Source organism: Cotesia typhae, unplaced genomic scaffold, assembly GCF_013202065.1.
Source record: "Cotesia typhae breed Kobodo isofemale line unplaced genomic scaffold, CoteBio_Ctyphae contig_50, whole genome shotgun sequence".
Taxonomy (NCBI): Eukaryota; Metazoa; Arthropoda; class Insecta; order Hymenoptera; family Braconidae; genus Cotesia; species Cotesia typhae.
The window spans coordinates 1,703,383-1,728,075 of NW_027423758.1; the positions used below are offsets into that span (position 1 = coordinate 1,703,383).

The 24,693-nt window shown below is 28.8% G+C and overlaps 6 protein-coding genes across 19 annotated transcripts in view; 4 read left to right on the top strand and 2 right to left on the bottom strand.

Moving 5' to 3' along the window:
* Positions 1-5,211, top strand: Atg1 (serine/threonine-protein kinase unc-51-like protein Atg1). 2 transcript variants are annotated; one of them, XM_074249752.1, is made up of 10 exons: positions 1-339; positions 452-598; positions 678-770; positions 839-889; positions 1,028-1,097; positions 1,160-1,336; positions 2,221-3,291; positions 3,824-4,320; positions 4,390-4,525; positions 4,852-5,211. In XM_074249752.1, exons 2-10 carry the CDS (start codon positions 509-511, stop codon positions 4,923-4,925), a joined length of 2,259 nt encoding a protein of 752 aa, XP_074105853.1. In that variant the 5' UTR covers positions 1-339; positions 452-508; the 3' UTR covers positions 4,926-5,211. The 2 variants fall into 2 exon arrangements, with proteins under 2 accessions (XP_074105853.1, XP_074105852.1); XM_074249751.1 differs by having other exon boundaries at positions 1-598.
* Positions 5,148-7,526, bottom strand: Tspo (Translocator protein). Its single transcript, XM_074249785.1, has 3 exons — positions 7,386-7,526; positions 7,090-7,302; positions 5,148-5,537 (listed from the first exon to the last, which is right to left on the bottom strand). The coding sequence occupies exons 1-3, from the start codon at positions 7,491-7,493 to the stop codon at positions 5,349-5,351; spliced, it is 510 nt and encodes a 169-aa protein (XP_074105886.1). The 5' UTR covers positions 7,494-7,526; the 3' UTR covers positions 5,148-5,348.
* Positions 7,175-10,765, top strand: Nprl2 (Nitrogen permease regulator-like 2). Of its 4 annotated transcripts, none has more exons than XM_074249777.1 (6): positions 7,175-7,311; positions 8,193-8,365; positions 8,451-8,542; positions 9,156-9,312; positions 9,377-9,863; positions 10,262-10,765. In XM_074249777.1, exons 2-6 carry the CDS (start codon positions 8,258-8,260, stop codon positions 10,627-10,629), a joined length of 1,212 nt encoding a protein of 403 aa, XP_074105878.1. In that variant the 5' UTR covers positions 7,175-7,311; positions 8,193-8,257; the 3' UTR covers positions 10,630-10,765. The 4 variants fall into 4 exon arrangements, with proteins under 4 accessions (XP_074105878.1, XP_074105877.1, XP_074105875.1 ...); XM_074249776.1 differs by lacking the exon at positions 7,175-7,311 and adding an exon at positions 7,474-7,602; XM_074249774.1 differs by lacking the exon at positions 7,175-7,311 and adding an exon at positions 7,831-7,963.
* On the bottom strand, positions 10,613-22,833 carry LOC141531765 (cilia- and flagella-associated protein 45). 4 transcript variants are annotated; one of them, XM_074249763.1, is made up of 7 exons: positions 22,792-22,833; positions 16,408-16,655; positions 16,151-16,281; positions 14,804-14,959; positions 13,785-13,902; positions 12,294-12,698; positions 10,613-11,768 (listed from the first exon to the last, which is right to left on the bottom strand). In XM_074249763.1, the coding sequence occupies exons 5-7, from the start codon at positions 13,881-13,883 to the stop codon at positions 10,758-10,760; spliced, it is 1,515 nt and encodes a 504-aa protein (XP_074105864.1). In that variant the 5' UTR covers positions 13,884-13,902; positions 14,804-14,959; positions 16,151-16,281; positions 16,408-16,655; positions 22,792-22,833; the 3' UTR covers positions 10,613-10,757. The 4 variants fall into 4 exon arrangements, with proteins under 4 accessions (XP_074105864.1, XP_074105863.1, XP_074105865.1 ...); XM_074249762.1 differs by lacking the exon at positions 14,804-14,959 and having other exon boundaries at positions 22,792-22,832; XM_074249764.1 differs by lacking the exons at positions 14,804-14,959; positions 16,151-16,281; positions 16,408-16,655; positions 22,792-22,833 and adding an exon at positions 15,464-15,482.
* Positions 17,310-18,296, top strand: LOC141531938 (uncharacterized). Its single transcript, XM_074250048.1, has 2 exons — positions 17,310-17,686; positions 17,881-18,296. The coding sequence occupies exons 1-2, from the start codon at positions 17,373-17,375 to the stop codon at positions 18,287-18,289; spliced, it is 723 nt and encodes a 240-aa protein (XP_074106149.1). The 5' UTR covers positions 17,310-17,372; the 3' UTR covers positions 18,290-18,296.
* The window catches only part of LOC141531758 (uncharacterized), a 9,675-nt gene continuing 7,342 nt past the window's right edge, over positions 22,361-24,693 (top strand). For 3 of the 7 annotated variants that reach the window (XM_074249743.1, XM_074249746.1, XM_074249748.1), the window contains exons 1-3: positions 22,361-22,716; positions 22,794-22,884; positions 23,264-23,545. The gene's annotated coding sequence lies outside the window, so the exon portion shown is untranslated. Of the gene's footprint in view, positions 22,717-22,793; positions 22,885-23,263; positions 23,546-23,819; positions 23,905-24,693 lie in introns of all 7 variants that reach the window. The other 4 variants (XM_074249745.1, XM_074249747.1, XM_074249749.1 and 1 more) reach the window with 4 other exon arrangements.

The window sequence follows — 24,693 nt, forward strand, 5'->3', positions numbered from 1 at the left end:
AATTTATATTATTTATATAATATATAAATATATGGGGTAGAAGTGAGAGTGTCTCAGCTGACGAAGAACGGCGCATGAACACTGGCATCCTACTTACCATTACTCCTACTATTTTTCTCAAACTGGCTGACATTTTGTTGGATTTCCTACGACTCCAGTTCTTTTAACTTTGCTCTATATGTTGTTTCATAATTTTTGCTTTATCTTTATTTACATTATTTAATTAATTTAATTGTTGTAAATAATGACAAGTAACAAGTGCTGTGCTGTTAAATAATCTACGACATATTTGAATAATTAATTAATAATTGTGTTAGATGATGATGATCCAGAGTCAAGGTGAATAAGCATGAAGTTTTTGCAAATGAATCTTGACTTTTCTTGTATTGATCCTGATGATGCGCGATTCATCTTACCTAAAAGTGTGCTTTTTAAATAATTATTTATACAGATTATTGGATAGTTACTATATTTATCACGAAAATTTGTTTATACAAGTAAATAAACTATGGAAATAGTGGGTGATTATGAATACAACACAAAAGATCTTATTGGTCATGGGGCTTTTGCTGTTGTTTTTAAAGGCAGACACAGAAAAGTATTTATTTTTATTTTTATTTTGTAAATAATATTTTTTTATTTTTTTGACATAACAATTTTATTTTTTTTTATTCCAGAAACCAAATTTCGTTGTTGCAATCAAAAGTATTTCTAAAAAGAGTTTGGCTAAGTCGCAAAATCTTCTGGGCAAAGAAATCAAGATTTTAAAGGTTAGTCGTTAAATATTCAGTGACTTTTATTATTTATTGCCTTTAAATTAATTCCAATTTATTCACAGGAGCTTACGGAGCTGCATCACGAAAATGTTGTTGCTTTATTGGATTGCAAGGTATTACCACTTTTTTTTTTTAACCTAGAATTTTATGCATAATAAAACAATAAAAATGATTTATCACAATTTTTTTATAAAAAAAAATTACTCCAACAAAATTATGAAATATTCAAAAATTCTTTTATTGAATTAAAGGAATCCAATCATAATGTCTTCCTCGTTATGGAGTATTGCAATGGAGGCGACCTGGCTGACTACCTTGGAGGTAATTAATAAATTATTATCACCAATTAGCACAGAAAATTACGTAATAAATTTTATTTATAGCCAAGGGAACGCTGTCTGAAGATACAATAAGAGTATTCTTGAAGCAATTAGCAGGAGCTATGAAAGCTCTTCATGCCAAAGGAGTTGTCCACAGAGATCTGAAGCCACAAAATATTCTTCTAAGCCACAACTGTGGAAAAGCTTGTCCTCAGCCCCACCAAATCACATTGAAAATTGGTATGTTTTTTCTTATAAAATTCGTAATTATTGTGGCCAGAATTTTTGATTTAATTTCAAAATAACAATTAATAATTGTTGTCTAATTTTTTATATTAAGACGAAAATATTGGTCGTATAAAAAATTTTTTATTTTATTAAATACTTATACTGAAAAAAAAAAAAAAAAAATATATATATATATATATATATATATATATATATATATATATATATATATATAATTGCTTGATTTAAGAGAAGAATTCTTGAACTAAGAAAATAATTTTGAAGAGTTTCATCGTCTTGATTTGAGTAAAAAAAATTTTTACGGCGAATTTATGATAAAAAATGTGAAAGAAAAAAATAAATATTTAGATAGTTTTTTTGCCTTTAAAAGTGGGAAAAAATTTTGGCTCTCATGTTTTTGGATAAAATTTCTATTTTGTCTTTTTTTGATATTTATTTTTTTGAAAAGTACATAAAAAAAAAAAGTTGAATATCACAATTTTAAAAAAAATTGATAAATTTGTTAAAATTGTGATAATCAAATTTTTTATGTATTTTAAAAAAAAAAAAAGTATATCAATAAAATCAAATAGAAATTTCGTTCAAAAAAATGAAAATGGTAGACCCCACTTGTAAATAATTACCAGAAATTTATTTTTCTTTTTTTTTTTTCTTAGAACCAATAAAAAAGCCGTAATTTTAAAATTAAGATTTTTATCATTAGCAAAAATTTGAATCACTCATTATGAATCTTAATTTTAAAATTACAGTAAAAATATTAATAGTCTAAAATAATCATGAGATATTTTTTTGTAAAATTAAATTTTCTTTAACTTTTGTTCCATAATTCTTTTTAATAATCACCAGAATTATTTAAATGATATATTAAATTACAGCTGATTTTGGATTCGCGAGATTTCTGCAAGACGGAGTGATGGCAGCTACCCTGTGTGGGTCGCCAATGTACATGGCACCAGAGGTGATAATGTCACTGCAGTATGACGCAAAAGCAGACTTGTGGTCGCTGGGTACGATAGTATTTCAATGTCTAACTGGTAAAGCGCCGTTCCAAGCTCACACGCCTCAAGCTCTAAAATTATTCTACGAAAAAAACGTGAACCTCGGACCGAAAATACCACCAGGAACATCCCCTGAGCTCTCGAGCTTATTAATGGGTCTTCTGAGGCGCAACGCCAGAGATCGCATGGCCTTTGACGAGTTTTTCAACCACAGATTCCTGCACGGAACCCAGGAAAGTCCAAACTTGGTGTTTGCCGAGCTGCCGGCGTCGCCAGAGACTGTCCAAGAGCCGCAAGCTGGACTGATAAACGCGTCCGTTCCAGAGGCCAGCAGTCCTTGCTCGAGTCCAGAGGACGATTACGTCCTGGTACCAAACGACTTGAGCAACGACATCGAGAACAACCCCACTTCTCACCAAGTTAAATATACGAAACAGATGAGCAAGGAAGCAGTCAGTCCTCCCAGACCTTGTTTTCTACCGATATCAGAGCCAATCCCTGTTCCAACGCAACAAAGCACCGTTCATCCGTCATCCCCATCAGCAACAGCACGAACTGAAACGAGTGTCGTTCCACGATCCCAGCCGATCAGCATGAAACGAAGCGTAGATTGTCATAAAAACTACCCTGTTGACATCGGCTCGATGAGTCCTCCCAGTGTCCAGTTTGTTATCGGAACTCCGCCGAGCAGAAGGCTCAGCGAAACTCCGCCCCCTCCTCACACTTGGCAAGTCAGTCCCAGTGCAAGGCACTCTCATATTTCTACTGGAAATTCACCCCTCAAAAGATCACTAGGAAGTAACAGCGCTTCCTCCCCACTTCTCACTGGACCTCTTGCTGTTTTGGGTTCACCGACTGCTAAAGTACTTCAAGATAATAATAATACTTTGAGGCATTCGCCGGTTATTCCTTTTGGAACTCGCGCAGTAACTTTACCTGAAATATCGGGTAATTATTACTTATTTATTTATTGATTAATTGATTAATTTAAATAATAATTTTAGATTTTAAGGTAAATGGATGTCCACTCAGTTTTAATTTTATTTTTTGTCATATTTTGTCTGTACTTCCCTCCAGGCATCATCAGACATTTATTTTGATTTTTATGCAATTCTATACAATCAAGAGTCAGCTGTAATTTTTACAATATCATGAATTTTAGTTAAATATTCCATATTTTACATAAATATTAATTCTAAATTTTATAAAAGATAAAAAAACTTAATTATTGACACTGGCCTAGTTGTTTGACACTTGCAATTTTATTCTAATTAAAAAAAAAATAAATTATCTTAAAATTTATAATTTAAAAATTATAAATTATAAGTGTCAATGACTGGGTCTTTTATCAAATTGATTTAAACATTTATCTTAAAATCTAAAATTATTAAAACCAGTTTTTAGGAGAAAAAATCCAAAAATAAAAAATTAAATAATAATATTAATAAAAATAAAATATTAAATTATGTAAATTTTTTAGAAGCCGGCAGCTTTCAGAGTTTCTTCCCAGAACTAATTCCTACATCATCAGACGATCGTCCTTTGACATTCATCGCCCCAGAACTGCCAGAAGAAACTCTTCTGGAACGCGAGCACAATGAAATCCTAGCAAAGTTAAACTTTGTCGTGGCACTGTGTGACTGTGTCAGCGAAGTTGCTAGAACTCGAGCAGGACCTTTGGGTGCGCCTCTAGGAGGCGTTGAATCAGCCAGCAACGCAGCGACAAAAAGACGAGCCGAGCAAGTTATTCTCTTGGTCAGAGCTCTGCAGTGGCTCAGTTCGGGCCTCAGTCTTGCAACTCAGCAACTCAAGGCTGGAAGACTCCAGCCTACAGCTAACGTCAAGGAAGTTGTTAATACAATGAATGATAAGTTTAGAATCTGTTTGGCTGAATGCAAGCAATTGAACAGTGCCGGGTTACTACGGCAAACTGGAGCGACTGCTGACAAAATTCTATATAATCATGCAATACAAATGGTATTTTATTTTTTTTTTAATATCTTTGATGATAACTACGATTGGTTTTTTATTGGTATTTATTTTTAGTGTCAATCAGCGGCTCTGGATGAGCTATTTGGAAACCCAGCGGAGTGCTTTCAACGTTATCATACTGCACAAATTCTCCTTCATTCTCTGTCTCAGCACGTGAGCCACAGCCAAGACAGAGCATTGCTTATCAAATGTAAGTGTAATCAATAATCATAATAATAATAATAATAATAACAACAAATAAATAAATAATAAAAATAATAGCGATTATTATTATTTTTATAATTATAATTATTTTTGTAATAATAATAATAATAATAATAATAATAATAATAATAAAGACTATTATTTTTATTTTTATTATTAATTTGTTATTATTATTATTATTATTATTATTATTATTATTATTATTATTATTATTATTATTAAAATTATAATTATAAAAATAATAATAATAATAATAATAATAATAATACAGCAGTCTATTTATTAATAAAAAAAAAACATCGTTTATTTTAGATAAAACTGCTGTGGAAAAACGACTGTACGTACTCCAACAACAAGGATATATTTATGCCACAGATCCGACGTAACAAATATGAGCAAAAATAAATCCAACAAATAACTTATAGATCCTTTTAATTATATATTAAAAGAAAAAAAAAATTTTCGATACTATAACTCCAAGGATAAAAAATGAAAAAATAAAAAAAAAAATATGAAATGTAGATTAAGTATAAAGGAGAGAGAAATATGAAGGAAAGGAAGGAAAAATTTATTATTATTACTATTGTATCAATACTGTAATCAATCAGTGGTTGGCCAACTCACATTTATTTCTTATAAAGTAATAAAAAAATATGTACACCATAAACAGTGTCACCAGTGTATATCATATAATGTTAATATTATATACATAAATCCTGGAATGCATTGTGGGTTTGTAGTGGCCGTAATGCAATATTAAAATATGTGCATCTAAAATTTAAGTTATTTATATTTATACTAGCAATTCTTTACTTCTCTTTTTCGTCTGTTATATCAGTGATTTTATTATTCCGATAAACAGAGTAGTTTAGAGCGGTAGCGAGGGTGGTCCAAGCTAAGTAAGGCACTATCAGTCCACCGGCGAGTTTATTTACTTTGAAAAAACTTATACCTAGGACTACTGTAGATCCCCAGAGTGCTACGATCTCGTACAAGGCCTGTTGAATGTAAATGATTTATTTATTTTATTTACTAGAAATAAATTTTGGGATTTTTAATGTCAATCATTATTTTAGAATTTTTTTGTTTTAATTTTAAAGTAAATTAAATTTTGTAATATCGATAAGATTTTTTTAATTTTCTACCAACTTTTCAATCCATTTTTTTAAATTTTTGGCTTCTAATATTACAGTAAAATTTATTTTGTGCTGATTGGAGCCCGTATTTGAAGTTGTAAGATTTACCTGCTTTTATTATTTTGGGTTCTTTCTTTTTTTAGAAATCATAAATCTAATCCTATTTCAAGGATAGCTGAGTGTAATGTAAATTAAGAGCTTAAGAAAAACTATTTGTTAATTTTAGGCAGTGAAGTTAATTTTAGTTGAAGTTTGTTAATTTTAAACAGTGAAGTTAGCAGTCACGACTATTTTTTAATTTTTTTTTAACAAATAAATTTGTTCCAAAAAATTATTTATAAAAAATTACATTTTTTAATTTTTAAAATTTCTAAATGTCAATTATTTTTTTCGAGTCCACCGGACAATTTTTGAAATTTTTATGACAAATCAATCATAATAAAAAAAATTTTTTTGAAAATTCTTATATATTTTTTTTTTAATTTCTACATGTGGAATTTTTTTACCAAATTTTTTTCATTATAATTGAAATGTTGTAAAAATTTTTTAAATTGTAGGATGTCTGGTAATTTCAGTGCCATGAAAAATCTAATTTTTTCAGTCTTAAATAACTTAAAAAATTCGTGAAAAAATACTTAGTACAGAAAAATATTCATGAAAATTAATTTAACAAATATTTGAAAATTTTGTAATAAATAAATTATTGCAAAAAAAAATTATCAAAAAAATTAACGTTTAGAAATTTATAAAAACTAAAAATGCAATTTTTTTTTTTTAATAATTTTTTGTAACACATATAATTACAAAAAAAAAAATTATAAAAAAAATTGAGATCTAGAAATTTAAAAAAATTAAAAATGCAATTTTTTAAAAATAATTTTTTGTAGCAAATAAATTATTGCAAAAAAAAATTGACATTTAGAAATTTTAAAAAAATTAAAAATGCAATTTTTAAAAAAAAATTTTTTGTAACAAAAAAATTATTGTAAAAAAAATTTTTTTTTAAATTGACATTTAGAAATTTTAAAAATGACATTAAAGTTAGCAGTCTTGACCATTTTTTCATTTTTTTTAACAAATAAATTTGTTTTGAAGAATTATTTAAAAAAAATTGCATTTATAGTTTTTTCAAATTTCTAAATATCAATTTTTTTTTGCTATAATTTATTTGTTAAAAAAATTCTTCAATTTATTAAATATCCGCTAAATTAATTTTTGTATTTAAAAAAACTAAAAATGCAATTTTTTTTAAATAAATTATTGCAAAAAAAAAATTATAAAAAAAATTGACATCTAAAAATTAAAAAAAATTAAAAATGCAATTTTTTAAAAACAATATTTTATAACAAATTTGTTTGTTAAAAAAATTAAAAAAATACTCAAATGACTGCTAACAATGTCATAAAATATTCACCAATTGAATATTGTGAGCTCCAAAAAAAATAGGAGTCCACATCCAGTTGAGAGCTAAGTTAACTCCGTAAATAGACAAAGGAACTGCGGTATCTTTAAAGCCGCCTCCATCACGGTACACCAGGTACGAGGCATAGCCCATTGAGCAGTACAAACCAGTCCATACCGGTCCAAACATCCAGTTCGGTGGAGTCCATGTTGGTTTATTTAACGTCTAAAAAATGTACGTAACACTTAATTATCAACATGTAATTGAAATAAATAAATAAAAATAACTTATCAAGCAAAAACAGTTACCTTGTACCATGGGCTGATGTTTTGCCGAGTCACAAATGCCCCAGCCCATCCACCAAGATTTGGAAGAATCACCGCAATTGTTGTCGGCCAAGGAATGTGCACCGGCATTTTAATATTCAATTAATAATTCAATTTATGTGTAATTATAATTAAATAATTTGTACTGTCAATTTTTCAGGCTGATTACAAAAGATTGCGAAATATCGAAGAAAATACAGTAAGTACTGGTGCTTACTGTTAAATTGAATACACTGAATCTAGAACGTGATAATATGTAATATATATGTACACAATATTCAATAAGTATACACTTGGTGGTCATATACTTGGTGACGGATATAGAATGACTTTAAATTATCTTCTGAAGAAATGTAATTTTATAAAAACAACACCCAGTATATTTATAATCAGCTGATTGTATTTAGTTGACGGTAGATCCACCTGTCCACTCCAGTATTGTGGCTTTTGTTGTTGCTATAATATGGCTGGCTGTAAAATAACAAAATAATATTATTAATACAGTATTTTATCATAAAATTACACATACTTAAAGTGAAAACAACTTAGTATTTTATTTTGTAAGAGTTTTAATATATTTAACTAATAAAATTGGATTATAACCTGTCAAATTATTACAATACTGAAGTTAGCGGTCAGCTGTCAATTTTTAAAATTTTAATAACAAATTAATTACAATAAAAAAATGCTTTTAAAAATTTTCACTTGTAATTTTTATTAATTTTTACATGTGGAATTTTTTTAGAATAATTTAGTTGTTTAAAAATTTTTAATGTCCGTCAATTTCAGTGTCATAAAATATTGACAGAGTTCTTGAGATTTTAATATAATGTGAAAGAATCAAAAGAAGAAAAATGTTGTACTCAAATTCAAATGACGGCAATAGTGAAGATAAGGGTGTCATTCGTTGTATTTTTTTTTCCGAGTTTCATCACATTGCTGGTCCTAAAATAACGTGTCAAGTTCGTATGATTATAATTACTTTTTTTGTAATTTAAGATTACAGTGAAGAGATAAATTGTAAAAATTTATTTTTATATTTTTTAGGTACCTGATAATCATGTCTCCAAAGACATATTCGATAATGTAAGCGTGTACATAATTCCAAAAGCGCAATTGCAACGGAGTACTCTTACTGTGTAAGTTTTTTTTTTTTTTTTTTTTAATATTTAAATAAAATTTTATTTTATTATATTATATGACATTAAAGTTAGCTGTCACTTGACAATTTTTTAATTTTCTTTAACAAAAAAATTTTTTCTAAAAAATTATTTAAAAAAAATTGCATTTTTTAATTTTTTTAATTTTTAGGTGTCAATTTTTTTTTTCTTATTTTTTTGCCACAATTTATTTGTTATAAAATTTTTAAAGTAATTAAATATGTGCTACATTAATTTTCATAAGTTAGCCGACGTTTTTAATTTTTTTTTTTAATTAAATTAGAACAAAAAAAATATTTCTAAAAAGTTGTACGTATAGTTTTTTAAATTTTAATAATTTTTCAATAATATAAATTAAAAAAATTTTCAGATGTCGGTTAATTTAACTTTCAAAAAAAATTCTCTACTACTTTCAATGTCATAAAAAATTTAGTAAAAAAATTTCAAATTCAGTAGGTAATTTAAAAAAATTTTTAGTGCGAATTTTTAAAAACATTTTTTTTGTAATAATTGATTTGTTGCTGCTAATTTTAGTATCATCTTATAATTAAAAAAAAAAGTGAATTATGATCAAATAAATATTTATTTTCAGAACACTACAAAATTGTAAAATTTTAGGCTTTCCTGTAAAAATAGATGACAAAAAATACGCAAGAAATGCATTTTATTTCAACTTATGTTTTGTGTGTGACGCTGATGCACGAACAGTCCATTACGAGCCAGTAGTTAAAAAAATGTCTGACTTCTTGGTAATAATAACTTTATTAACAAATAAATAATTATAAAAAGCTCTTAATAATAATAAATATTTAGATGGCTTTGGAAGTAGAAAATTGTTTTCTGTCAAACGTGTCCGTGGACAAAAGTCGGCTGACTGAAATCCTGGCGCAAGTTATGAATGACCTGAACTCGCACAACATGTGTACGCTGACAGAAGGAACTATGACGACACACTTGAAAGTAGTCAGACTGGCAGCTGAGCCAAAGCCCGTATTAGACCACCAAGTTCCTGTTTTTCTTGTGAATCGCGAGACCTTTTGCAGCGACCAATGGGACCTGACGACCCAGCAGGTCTTGCCGTATATCGACGGATTCAATCACGTTGCGCGAATCGCAGCAGAAGCTGATGTCGAGAATAATCTTGTCAAGAGTTGCGTACAAAATCTCGTTTACTACGGAGTGGTCACTCTAATTCCCATTTTTCAGTACTGCAACATTTATACAACTACCTCAAAGCTTGGAGTGTTGGCTGAAAATCAAGAGCTGCAGGAAAAATGTATAAATTTTGTGTCTAAGTCTGGTAATTTTTATTTTCATCATTAATTTATTTATCAATTTACATATCGCGTTACTAATATCAAAAAGGCGCATAAAAAAAATTTTTTTCTTCCACACGGAAAGAATAAGATGACACTGGATATCATCCTAGATTATACTCAGTGATATCTGTGGTAAAAAAAAAAAATTTCAGATAGTAACTGGTATAATCTGGATTATACTCATTATAATCTAGATTATACTCATTATAATCTAGATTACACTCATTATAATCTGGATTATAGTCATTATAATTATTTTTACCAGTGTTAAATTTTTTTTTTTTAATGCTAATAATTAATTATAATTAAAAAAAATAATACGCCCTTTTAGCATTAATAACGCGATATTTGTGTAATTAATTAATATAAATATTTTCAGCAAGACAACCAGCTCATCTTCGTGACATCTACAGAATGTACGCGACGATGACACACGGTACGATGATGAAAGATTTATGCCAGAGGTTGAATCCACAGAATTTGAGAATAAACGAACGAAGGCTAGTGCAATTTGGATTAATTGAAGGGTTCATACGTAGAGTTTACAAGTATCCTATCTATGTAAAAAGATCTTTTGCAAACGTAAACTTTGATGACAACAGCGAGGACACCAAAAATGATCCAGTGTATAAATATTTCACAGGCGCCTACAGTTTTGATGAAATTTGCTGTAACACTGGACAATCTGTCGCGCAAATAGAAGACATCGTTGAAAAAGATCCCAATGTCGTCGTATTATTTAAATAATATTAAATGTTAAATATTTAATGTATAAAACAAAAACTTAATACAATAATAATTTTTCTACTAATTTTTCTATCTTTTATAAAAAAAAGCGCTGCATAGTAATTTAAAAATTTAAAAACAGTCCAAGCTTATTGAATTTTAGCAATCATGCTTTTTATATCATTGATATAAACTTCTGGAACTTTATTTTCTCTCATTTCTTGGCATTTTCTTTCCATGGCTTCTTTCAGTCTTCTTGCTCTCATTTCAATTTCCGCCCTCTGAGCCATACCCTCTTCAAATACCCTTCGTCTTGCTTCAACTTTGTCCTTTTCTTTATCATTTACTTGTTTCAATATTTCATCACGATATCTCTGAGCTTGCCGTATTTGCTTCTCTCGATTTTCCTGTTCCTTCGCTAGAGCTTCTTTTTGCGCGGCAACTATTTTCTGAAATTCACGCTTGTCCCGTTCTAGCTCCATAGCCTGAAGAATTTTACGGCACTTTATTTGATCCTGTCGTGCCTGAGCAAATTGTCGCCGTGTTTTCAATTTATTAAGCGCAGCTTCTTTTTCCCGACGTCGCCACTCACGCTCTACCTCCTCTTTGATCCGTATTTCATTAAGCTCCTCAATCTGGGCTTGAAAATCATGAGCCTGCATCGCCTGTTTCATTACCCGAATTCGCTCTTGATTTTTCTGAGCTTGGATCGCCTTCTGAGTCTCTGCAATAGCTTTATCACGCTCTGCCTTCATTCGCTGGTACTCTTTTATTCTCATATCAATAATTCTGTTCTCCTCACGTTCCATTTCTTTAAATTTCTTCAGCCGTTCATTTTCAGCAGCAAGTTCTTTTCTTATTAACGCGCCCTGCTCTTTTCTTCTCTTTTCCTTCAATATTTCTTCATCCATCCACGCAATGTTACTGAGATTTATCAATTTACCCTCCTCTTGTTTCCTCTCAAACTCAATTATCTTCTGCTCCTCATTCTCGATTATTTGATGCTTCAAACGGGATGCAAATTTCCGTCTTTTAGCAGCTAATTCCTCTTCTTTCTTCTTTTCTTCTTCTATTTTTTCACGTCGCTCATTTTCCATCATTTCATTCAGTCGCTTTTCTTCTTCACTCAGTTCTTTTTCAATCAATCTTCTCTCTGCAATCTTAAAAAAATTAATTAATTTATTAAAGTACCCAGTATTAAGAATTAAGAACCAGTAATTAAGAAATGACCTTGTATCTTGTGAAATATTGACATTTTTAAAGATTTCAGCTCATCCCGATGTTACACTCACCGAGACCTTTCATTTGAGTACCCACATCAATTTTTCATATATTTTATATATTTATATATATTATATATATGTATATATGAAAAATATATGAAAAATGCATGTGGGTACTCAAATGAAAGCTCTTGATGAGAGTAAAATCAAAATGAGCTTATATCTTTAAAAATATCAATAATTAAAAAATGACCTTGTATCTTGTGAACTATTGACATTTTTAAAGATATAAGCTCATCCCGATGTTACACTCATCATTAAGAAAATCTTAAGGAAGACTGAAAATTTCTTGGAACAAGTTAAAATTTCTAGAACGAAGTTTAATTTTTTTAAGCTAAGAAAATTTCTTCGTGCTCCAGAATAACTTCGGTCTTCCTTATAATTTAATCCACAATTTAATACCTGAAGATCTCTGATAGCTCGGCACTTGGTCTCTAAAATTAATTTATTGCACAACTGCATCTCTTCTTCCTGCTCCAGTTTCAAGTTATTAGCTCTCTCTAACAAATGCATAGTCCTAGCTTTCGCTTCAGCTTCAAATTCATCAAGCTTATTAGTTTTCTTCTTTAATTTTTCCATATCCATTTGCCGTATTTTTTGCTTCCGAGCAATACTCTCCGCCAGCAAATGTTCTTTCTTCGCCTCATTTTCGTAAAAATTATCTCGCCTTTCTTTTTCCGTCTTAAGACCTTCAATCGCACAATTACGGAAATATTCATACTCGGATTTTGTCAAAACTTTTGACGTACAATCCAGTGTAATATTTTTGCAGGGAATCCGTAGTGCTCTACCCAAATTTGCATGGTGCTGAAATAATTTAAAAATAATAAGCAAATTTTATACACAGAAAGAAAAATTTATATTTGATTTTATTGGTATATTTAAAAAAAAAAATGCACAATTAAAAAAAAAATTGATTACCACAATTTTCACAAATTTTAAAAAAAATTTATAAATTAAAATCTCCGTGTGGAGAACAAAATTCTTGGCTCAAGAAAATTTTCGGGTGCCGAAAAGAAGACCGAAGTTGTGTTGGCCGAAATAAAAATTTTTCTTGAGATTTTATTCTTGGTGGAAGTAATTTTTTCTTAATTCAAATTATCATAAATACTTGATACAATAAATTTTTATATTTGATCAAGATTTTTAGATACTTTAGGGAAGCAGCGCCAGCTACTTCAGCTGAGAAAAAAATTTTCTCACCTTGAGAAAATTTTTCTAGAGAATATTTGATACCCATTTTATATTATTTTAGCGTGCAATTATAATTATTGAATGAAAAAAAATGATTCAATATTATTTGATCTTCTTATTTGATTTGTTAATAAATAAAAATATGAATGAAAATTTACTTCTATCTTTATATTTAATTTTTTGGAGCAAGAGAGAAATTTTCTCAAGACAGGAAAATTTACTTCTGTCAAGAACTAAATTTTTTAGAGCAAGAGGCTGAATTTTCATGACATTCAATTTAGCTGTCACTTGACCAATTTTTAATTTTATTTAACAATTAAATTTAGTATAAAAAATTATTAAAAAAAAAATTGCATTTTTTAATTTTTTAAATTTCTAGATGTCAATTTTTTTCCCCATAATTTATTTGTTAACAAAAATTCTAAAAATTATCAAATATCAGCTAAATTAATTTTCATTGAATTTTCTTGATTTTCTTGACTTAAATAAATTTTCTTGTATCAAGATACTTATTTCTTAAAGCAAGAGAATTAATTTTGTTGGGATAAGTGAAATTTCTTGTCAAAAAAAATTTTTTTTTCAAGAAAACAATTCGGAAGAAAAATATTTTTTTGGCTCAAGTGAAACTTTTTTTTCTGTGTAATAATAATAAAAATTTTAGTAGTTATTTCTAAATAATATAAATGTGTAATTACTTACAATAGTTTCCCTGGGATTAGACTTTTTAACAGGCGCGGAAAAAGATCTTTTTGATTTACCGACATCCGAAGAAACATATCTTAAAACCGCCGTGCTCATTATTTAATTGTCTAATTACCTAAAACAATAAAAATAAATTCTTAAAAAATTTTAAAGACTAAAATAGCAACTGATAAACTTTTTGGTTGTCAAAAAAAGCTCACGTATTTTGTTTGTTCGATACAACATAAATCGAGCGTCAAAATACATGCGACATCGCGGTTGTACATATACATTTACAACATGTTACATTAATATATATATATATATATATATATATATATATATATATATATATATATATATATATATATATATATATATATAACTGCAAAAGAACAATAAGAAAACTTTTGCGATCGATGTCGCTTTATAGCTATCATTGTATTCGTTGTAATAATGATTTCAGGGGAAAAATAAATTAAATTACTCTCTAAAATACTTTAAAAATATATGCGAGCAATTTAAAAATATTTTTTTCGTATTTTTATATCCATAATTGTCGTCGATATTATTTATCTACAATGTCCCATTTCGTAACTTATTTTTACACGTACATTTGAGCAATAACGATAATAGAACTACCTATAACAATAATACTAATTACGATCGCTATCTTTATACATTAGTAGACTAATATTAATCATATTCTTCACATACTCAAGAAGTATACGGACAATATAAATACGTAATAATAATGACGTATCAATTACCGTCGATAGATCTACATTAATTTAAGTAATTAGTAATTAATATACTAGTTCGAAAAAATAATTATAGTCATGTTGAAAATATATCTGATAAAATTACCGGGTACGTTTGATAATCAGATAATCATATTAGAGTTATATAAAAACAAAATGTAAGCCTGAAACTTCAGTTTTGAACATCAGCAATAATTTATCTTCGATCTTGTGTTGTATTATTTCAAGTAATATTGAAGACAATTTACTTGACAATTACATAAATTCATTTTTTACCATTTTATACTTCAATTATTTGTGTACCAAACTTATCCGATTTTGGTAAATGTTTACAAGTGCAGTCAACGATTTTAATTTTAATTTATTTTTTTTAATGAAATTTCTATTTCATTTCATTTAAAATTTGTTGAACGTATTTCTTCATTAAAAACTCTGAAAAATAATAAATACAATTTTTTAAAAATTATTTTATGGACGTAGTTTATATTTTAAAACAAATCAAAGAATTTTCAAGTATCTATTAGTTTTAATGTCATAAAAATTTGGATAAAATGAGCAGCCATGTAATTTTTTGAAAAATTTTAATTTAGGAATTGTAAAAAATTATACAGTAAAATTTTTTTTGGAGTAGCAAAATTATTTATAAATTTTATATTTTGCAAAAAAAAAATTTACATTAATAATTTTTTAAAATTCTAAAAAATCAAATAATTTTAAGCAGTGACAATCAAAAATAAAAATATATTAACAATCTTTGTGATAAATATTTGCAAGAGGGGTCAACTATTTTAATTTTCATTTTTTTTAACGAAATTTTTATTCGATTTTATTGATATTTTTTTTTTTTTTTAAATACATAAAAATATGAAAAATTAAAAAAAAGTTGATTATCACAATTTTAACAAATTTTCTAAAAAAAAAATGTTATTTTTTCACCTAGATATGGCCAAAAATAGGGTGGACCCCACTTATAAATAATTACCCCGATTTTTACCTGCACGGAAAAAAGAAAACTTGAAAAATTACATTATAAATTGTAATAAATGTCCCATCATATTCAAAACTAGAAAAATTACCATTCGAAATAACATTTTTGTAATTCAAACTTTGAATTTTAATTTTCAAAACTTTCAATGTAAATATTACATTTTACAATGTTATTCTTATAAAATCTGTAATACTTACAATCTGAAACTAATTTTTCCAGTTTTCAGCGCCACGTTACATTATATACTGTAATTTTTCTATTTTTCTTTTTTCCGTGTGAAACTGTTAAAATTCAAAAAATTAACATACTAACTATTTTTTTCCTTATGCTGTTTTTGATGCGCAATAAAAAAATGTTGAAAAATTATCACATTACCTTTAAATCGTTTATCAAACATAAAAATTTACAATTTTTTAAAAATTTATAAAAGAAGATATTTTTTTTAAACTTTAGTTTTTCGACGTTTGAAAAATGTCAATGAAAAATAAGACAAGGATGAATTTTTTAACTTACATATTAAAAACTATATTTTATAAATTCGTTAAAATGAAGAATGAGAATAAAAAACTGAAAAACTTAATTTCTCAATTTTTTATTATGAAAAAAGCGGTGAAACCCCAGGTTTAAAAAATTACCTTATTTTCAGCTTTGTATAATTTTTTCTTCAAATATATTATTGAAGATAATAAAACGAAATCATTATTTAATAATTAATGCTTCAATTACTTGAATTTGAAACTAATTATGTCCAAAAAAATCCAGTGTCCTAAAACAGTCAATAATTGTAATTTAAAAAAAAGGTTTTTGATTAAATCACAGAAAAAAAAATTTCTTCTTTAAAATTAAATTAAATTCTCTGCAATAAATTCATACTAGAATATTAATTACTTACACTTAACGTTTATAAAATAAAAAACCAAGTGTCTAACAATTTCAAAGTGTCTCAAATGGTTTATTTTTATTTTTTTTTAACCCAGGTAATATTTAACCGCAAGTAAACGGGCAATAGTATCCAATAGTAGTATCAGCAGGGGTTGTTTGCACCCTCTAAACCATTTATTCCCTTCTCACCTTTTTATTCCACCGAAGTACAAGCAGAATTGAGTGACGTCAAAGGAAAAAAAAAAGAACTCCCTCATTCTAAAAATAAAATACGTAAAATTAATTACTAATAACTTAAAGTTGGCAACACTGGCCTGGATAGTAAAGACGCGTAAAAAATCAGTGTAAAGATAGTATTAAAGAAATAATAACAAAATATAGAGAGAAATAAGGGAAAATAATCAATACAGAGAGAAAAAATAGGTGATTGAAAAAAGAAAATAAAAGTGGAAGCAGAAAAAGCGGATTATAGGTAAAATGAACAAGGAAAAAGGTGAAAATGAAAGTAAGGTTAGGGAGCAAACAGTGGAGGACGGAATAGAGGAGTCCAGGAAGCCGACAAAAGAGGGCGACACAGGGAGTGATATAGACAGCGGGGAAGAGGACGAGGTGGAGAGCAATGCAGACAACGACAAAAGCGTAAAAAGAAAAAAGAGGGAGGGGAAGACCACCATTGAAAAAAGAATTGGCGCGAGAAAACAAAACGGGAATGAGAAAAGGAGCACTGGAACAATACATAAAAGGATTCAAAACAAGTTTCACTCTAAACAGGACACCAGAAAAAAATAACAGCGACAATAGAAAAGATGATGAAGAAAAAAAGAGAAAGAAGAGGAGAAGGAGAAGAAAAAAGCAAAGACGAAGAGGAAAAAACACATAAAGAAAACGTAGAAGCACAAGCAAAAAAAAAAAAAGAGAATAGAAGAAAAGCGTGAGCTAGAAGAAAAGCAGGCACAAGATGAAAATAATGAGATAATGAAAGAGAAATGGTGGGAAGAAAAAATCGAAAGAATGGAACAGATGGTGAAAGAAAAGCAGGGGGAATTATTTGAAAAAATTTTGAGAAAACTAAGCAAGGAAACAGAGTGCAAGTGCAAGTGCAAGGAAATAAGGAGTGAAGAGGAAATACAAACAAGAAGAGAGCTAGAAATATGCAGGGAAGGAATAGAAAAAAGAGAGAGGATAATAGAGGAAAAAAACGAGGAAATAGAAAAGTTAAAGAAATTAGTGAGATATGGAATAATGAGACAAGAAGAATTAACAAGGAGAAAAAAGAAGAAGCAGAGAAAGTAAAGCAAGCGAAGATGGAGACAACGAAGAGAGAAATGAAGGTGCAGAAGAAGCACAAGAAGAACTGGAAAGGAGAGTGGAGGACTTAATTAAGGAAACAAGAAAGAGAGAAAAGGAGAAAAAGAAGAATGGAAAAAGAAGAAAGAGAGAAATTAGAAAAAAAGAAAAACCAAAGGGATTAAATGAAAAAGAGATGGAGGATGAAATGGAAAAAGAAAAAGAGTAAGGGCGAACTTGCACATACAATACGGAGTGGAAAAATACAGAAAGTGGGAGGAAGTAATGATGCACCTAGAGGAAAGGTTAAAAATGAGAATAGAAAAGAAGAGGACAACATTAATAAAAAGAGGACAAATAAGAATAGAGTGCAACAGTGTAAGAGAAAAAAAAATAATATGGGAAAACAGAAAAATTATGAAGGAACGGGAATATGGATAATGGACGAAAAAACGAGAAGAGAAAGAGAAGTTGAGATATGGATAAGAAAAGTAGCAAGGTGGGAACAAAGCAATGGAAAGGAAGTGGAAATAAAAGAAAAGAGACTAAAAATTGGAGACATCTGGAGAAGCTGGAACGAGACAAAAGGAGAAATGATGGAATGATGGTACGACAGCGAAAAAAAGAAGAGAGCAGAAGGAGAAAAAACAAACGGAGCACAGATAAGAAAAGAAAACAGAGGTGAAAGTGAAGTAGAAGAAACAATGAGTAGTGAAGTGAGGTATGAGCTGAAAAGCAAGCAAAAAAAAGGGGGAAAAAAGATAACAGAAAAAGAGAGAAAGGGAAGTGATACGAGAGAAGGGATAGAAAGGGAGAGTAAATGTAAAAAAAATAGAATCAAAGATAAAAAATATAAAAGAAAAACAGAAGATTTTAATATGGAAAAAGCATTAAAGAGAGGGAGTGAGAATGAAAAAGAATGTAAAGAGAATGAAAGAAAATGTAGAATGATGAGCTGGAACATTGCAGGTATGAAAGAGTATGAGGATGTGAGAGAACTTCTAGAGAAATATGAAATAGTGTACCTAATGGAAACATGGGTAGAAGAAAAAAATAAAGAGAAAGTAATAGAAAGGATGAGCGACAAAATGAAGTGGTGGTGCAAAGTAGCAGAAAGAAGAGTAGGATGTAAGAGAGGAAGGGCAAGTGGAGGCCACTTAGTGGGAATAAAAAAGAAATATGTAATGAATGGGAAGTAGAGGAATGGATGCATGGCTTTAAAATAACGAACAGAGAAGAGAGTGAGCTAATAATAGCAATATATAATAATGTAGGAATGAAAGAGATAGAGAATAAAATAAAAAAAATAATAAATGAAAATGAGACTGACTTTGAAAAGATCATAGCAATAGGGGATTTGAATGCAAGAATAGGAAAATACAATGCAGAAGGGACGAGTAAAAAAGAAGGGAGGAAATCGAAAGATAAAAAAATAAATGCAGAAGGGTGGAGACTAATAAAAATGTGCAATGAGTTAGGACTAAAGATATTAAATGGAGCAAAAGAAGGGGATAGATCAGGAGAAATCACGTTCATTGGAGGAAAAAATGAAAATAGCTGTTCAGTAATAGATTTGGGAATGGTATTAGATAGGGGAGAAGAAGATGGAGTAGAAAAATTTAAAGTAATAAAAAGAATAGAATCGGATCACCTGCCAATTGAAATAGAACTGAAAAGACAAGAGAATAAGATAGAAAGGAAAGAGGAAGAAATAAGAGAAAACGAAGATCTAAAAAAGATAACGGAAGAAAGACTACGATGGAAAAAAGAAAAAACGGAAGAATATATGGAGGGGACAAACGAGAAATGGAGAGAAAAAAAAGAGAGCACAGAAGAAATAGAATGGAACGATATAAAAGAAGTAATAAAAGAGGTGGCAAAGATGACAAAAATGAATAAAAAGGTACGAAATGGAAAAAGGGGGGGAACACAAAAGAAAGAATGGTTCAGTGATAGATGCAAAGAACTAAGAGAAGACGTTTGGAAAAAATTGAAAGAACTGACGAAATATGGAAACAATAATGAAGAAAAGAAAAAGTATAATATGGCAAAAAAAAATACAAGGAAGAAATAAAGAAAGTGAAAGAAGAATGGTGGGAAGAGAAAAAAAAGGAGATAGATAATGCGACAGACATGAGTAAATGGTGGGAAATGATAAACAAGTTCAGAAGTAAAAAAAATAAAAAGTGCAAGGGAGAAAAAATAAGTGGAAAAAACTGGGTTAAACATTTCGCTAGCCTATTAAATAGTAAAGAAAAAAGGAGAAATACAGAAGAACAAGATGGAGAAAAGAGTGAAGAAAACAGTGAGGATGAAAGGCTAGACGAGGAATTTGGAAGACAAGAATTCAGAAACGCAGTCAGAAAGTTAGGGAGGAATAAAGCGCCGGGAGAAGATGGGATCACGGCAGAATTTATAAAGAATCTACCAAGAGAAATGATGGAAGATGTCAGACATGTAATAAACAAGATGTGGATAGAGGGAAGACTACAAGAGGGATGGGAAATAGCAAGGATAATTCCAATATATAAAGCAGGAGACGAAGATATAGCGGGAAACTACAGAGGAATATCCCTGCTAGACATAGGATACAAGATACTGACAGCAATGATGGCGGAGAGGATAATGAGCTGGACAGACAGAGAAGGGAAGATAAAAGAGAGCCAGGCGGGATTTAGAAAGAGAAGAGGAACAAGAGACCACATATTCACACTAAATGCATTAATAAACAGAAAGATAAGAGACAAAGAAAAACTGTATGTATGCTTTATAGACTTGGAGAAGGCGTTTGACACAGTAGACAGGGACTTGCTGCTGAATAAGTTATGGAGAATAGGGGTAAAGGGACGAATGTACAAGATGATAGAATTGATATATAGTAAAACAATAAATGAGGTAGTAATTAATGGAGCAAAATCAGAAGAATTTGGAGCGGATCAAGGGGTGAGACAAGGTTGCGCACTGAGTTCAGTGCTATTCAACATATTCATAGACGACATGGAAGACGAAATAGTGAGAAAAAGAATAGGAGGAACAGTAATAGGGAAGGAAAAAATATATATGATAAAATATGCGGATGATGGAGCAGCAATTGCAGATACACAGGAAGGATTAAGAGGAATGCTGAAAGAACTAGAAAAATATGCGGATAAAAATAAATTAAGGATAAATGCAAAAAAAACAAAAGTGATGATTTTCAAAAACGGAGGAAGAAATGAAAAAGGGAAGTGGGAATACAAAGGAGAAAAGTTGGAAGTAGTGAAGAGCTTTAGATATCTAGGATATAATTTCACAGCCAAAAACAGCCATGAAATGCACCTAAATATAATGAAAAATAAAGCGAACAGGATGGCGAACGCGACATGGGGTGTAATAAGAAGAACAGAAAGAAACAATATGAAGGACAGGATGTACCTATATAATACACTGGTAAGGTCAGGATGCATGTACGGAGTAGAAATATGGGGATGTGGAGAGGTGAAAAAAATAGAAGTAGTACAAAACAAATTAAATAGGATGGCACTAGGAGTGTCAAAAAACACCCCAGGATGCATAGTAAGGAGGGAAACGGGAAGTGGGATAATAGAAGAAATAATAAGGGAAAGGATATGGAGATACATCATAGAAATCGCAGGAATGGAGGACACAAGATGGCCAAAAATATGCCTAAGGGAAGAGATGAGAGGAATAATAAATAAGAAACCGACAAAATGGGGAAAGAAAATAGAAGAAAACGCGAAGAGAATGAAATGCGAGAAAGTAATAGAAAAAATATATAACAGAGAAGATATAGAAGAGATAGAGAGTGATATAAAGACAGGAATAGAACTATTAAAGAAGCAATTGATAGAGAAAGAAGAGTCAAGGATAAGAGCATCGAAGTTTAGTGAAATATATACAGAACTAATGGAAGAAAGCGAAGAAGAAATATATTGGAAAAACAAGAAAATTAGAAGTGCAGATAAAGAATTATGGGCAAGAGTAAGGTGCGGAAACCTAGTAAAAGCTGGAAAAAAAGGGGGAAAGGATTGGAAGTGTAGAGAATGCAAAGAAAAGGAAGAGACATTGATGCATGTTTTAACATGTGAAAAAATAAGGAATAAACTCACTAAAGAAAGTAAGGAGGAAATAAAGAAATGGTGGGAGGAATCAGAGGATGAAGACAAAATAAAAAAAGAAATAGTGGGGATAATGAAAGGGAGGATAAGAACGAGAACATGCAAGGTGATAAGGGAAATAGAAAATAATCTAAAGAAAAATGAAAGAGAAAGAGAGATAGGGAAAAAGGAAAAATAGACTTTAAAGAAAGAAAGAAATGAATAGAGTGAATGAGTATATAAAAAAAAAAAAAAAAAAAAAAAAAAAAAAAAAAAACTATAGGCTAAAGGTATAGGTAAAAATAGAGAATTAACAATAAAATTCCACGTAAAATATAAAAATTATATACGAAAATAACAGATACCTTTATATGTATAGTAGAGTCAGGAGAAAAATATATATGTAAAACGCAATATTTATGTGATACAAGTAAAAATAAATCTATCTATCTATCTAATTACTAATAACTTACAATAAGTTATACGGTATTGTTATTGTGAATCGATTTTCATAACACAAACCAAAGACTATAAATTAGCAGTAATTACATTACAATAAAAAAAAAAAAAAAAAAAAAAAAAAAAAAAAAAAAAAAGGTTACTAGTTTTTAAAATAGAAAGTAAATGAAAATCTCGCGTAGGTCAGTTCAGGTAATAGATAATAGACATAATTCGCTTAAATTTTATTGTTGTGCAGAGCTTAGCAGGTATGTAACGTGCGAAGAGTGAATAGAATAAGAAGGATAGACTGATAGGAATATTGATGCGCGCAAACTCGAACAAGTGCTTTACTGAGTTTGAACGACCACGTGGTCCTGCAAGATGTGACCCGACACCCACAATACAGCGTAGAACCGAGCCAGCCGTCGTCGGGACCGGCACGTTGCTGTTCTCGAGTCGCTTTGTCCTGAGCACAAATATTACACAGTTTTAGCGTGGTTTTTTTTTTTTTTTTTTTTTTTTTTTTTAAATTAATATATTAATTTACGTGTTATTGTTATTATACTCACAGAATATTTTAGTGAAAAAGTTTCAACAGCGTTGGCGTGTTTTCAAAATTCAAACCTGAAAGTGAAAAAGGAATTAATTAAATTAAAATAAATGTAAGTATAGCATTGAGTTATTAAAAAAGTTATGAAATTTAAATTAGCCGAGATTTAAAAAATTTTTTAATTTTTTTTATTGAAAAAATTAGTAAAAAAAAAATTTTTTTATTTTTATAATTTTTTTTGATTGAAAAAATTATTTATAAAAAATTTTTATAATGTTTTTTATTGAAAAAAATTTTTTATGTTTTTTATTGAAAAAATTATTAAAAAAAAAACTTAAAGTGCAATTTTAAAAAAATTTTTTTTTAAACGAATTTAATAAATGAAAAAAATTAAAAACGTCGGTGAAATTTAGTATTATAAATAAGTAATAAGTAAAATAGGTATTACCGTGCGTTAAGTATAAATACAAGTGTTGATTTATATATTTTAGTGTTTAGCTGATGGTCTGTGAAAGCGGCGGCAGCGTTATCACCCTCGTACTCGCCCGAGTCGTCATCGTCTTCGAGCGTTAAGCACCGGAGTTACTTCCCATTGACATCGATACGTAATTGTTGTACAGGTTGTTGCTGGTTAATTCGGTCTCCAGCCAGTCCCAGTCCCAGTCGGTGTTTATCATTCAACAGATACGTTTGTTGCCAACGTCGTAATTTGCTTTAAAATTAACTTTTATTATTATTTTTTATCATACTGGTTAGCTGGCTACGCATTATTGGTAAGTACATCATCGTTCTTTGTATTATTTTTTGGTTTATCATTGTTATTGTTTTAACAATACCAGCACCCGCTCGCTTTACTATTTATCTGGAATGTAATGTAAAAATAAGGCTATTAGTTATCGCCTAATCACACTGTTTAATTGTCGGTTTTTTGTTAATTATCAAATTATTTTTTTTTTTTTACTAAACTTTGAGGATGTTTTTTTTAATATTAAAATTACTGTAGCTAATTTTTCCTTAATTATTAATTGTTTGTTTTTTTTTTTTAAGACCTGCTCGTGTAGAGTTTCGTTTTTTGTTGTAATTCATGATTAATTACTATTATGGAAAGCGTAATTGAATATTTTAAAAACAAGTAAGTAATTGATAGGAATTTAATTATTGACTATTTTCTTCGAAGAATAAATTTTTCTTGAAACTATTCTAAGAATGATATAATAAATTATAACTTGAAGAGTGTGAAATTTTTAAAATTTTGTATTTTATTGCAAGATTTGTAAATATAAAAAGGTAAACAAACATTGACAACGAAAAATCAGGTATTTGATGATTTTCAGGAATTTTTAACAAAGAAATTATTTTAATAAATCTTTTTAAAAATTAAAAAAAAAAAAAAAGGTATTATTATTGCAATTTTTTAAAAATATATTTTTGGCGGTAAATTATTTTTTTAAAAAAGCTTAAAAATTGTCAGGTGTTTGCTGATTTTCTATCAAAACAAATATTACAAATTAACATTTTTATAATTATACTAATAATCAGCTATCTGATAATTTTCATGAATTTTTAATGAAGAAATCATAATAATTTTTTTTTTTTAATTCTAAACGTAAAAATTAAAAAAAAAGGTATTATAGCAATTTTTAAAAAACCTTTTTTCAGCGGTAAATTATTTTTTTAAAAAAGTTTAAAAATTGTCAAGTGTTTACTGATTTTACTATCAAAACAAATATTATAAATTTACATTGTTATAATAATACTGATAATCATTATTACTATTATTATTATCTCGGATTATTTCAAAAATAGATATTTAGAGGTTCCCCTTTTACTACGATGATAATAATAGTAATAAATGAATAAAATGATTATTATAATCATTGAATAAATCATAAGTATATTTACACATAAGTAGTTTTTAATT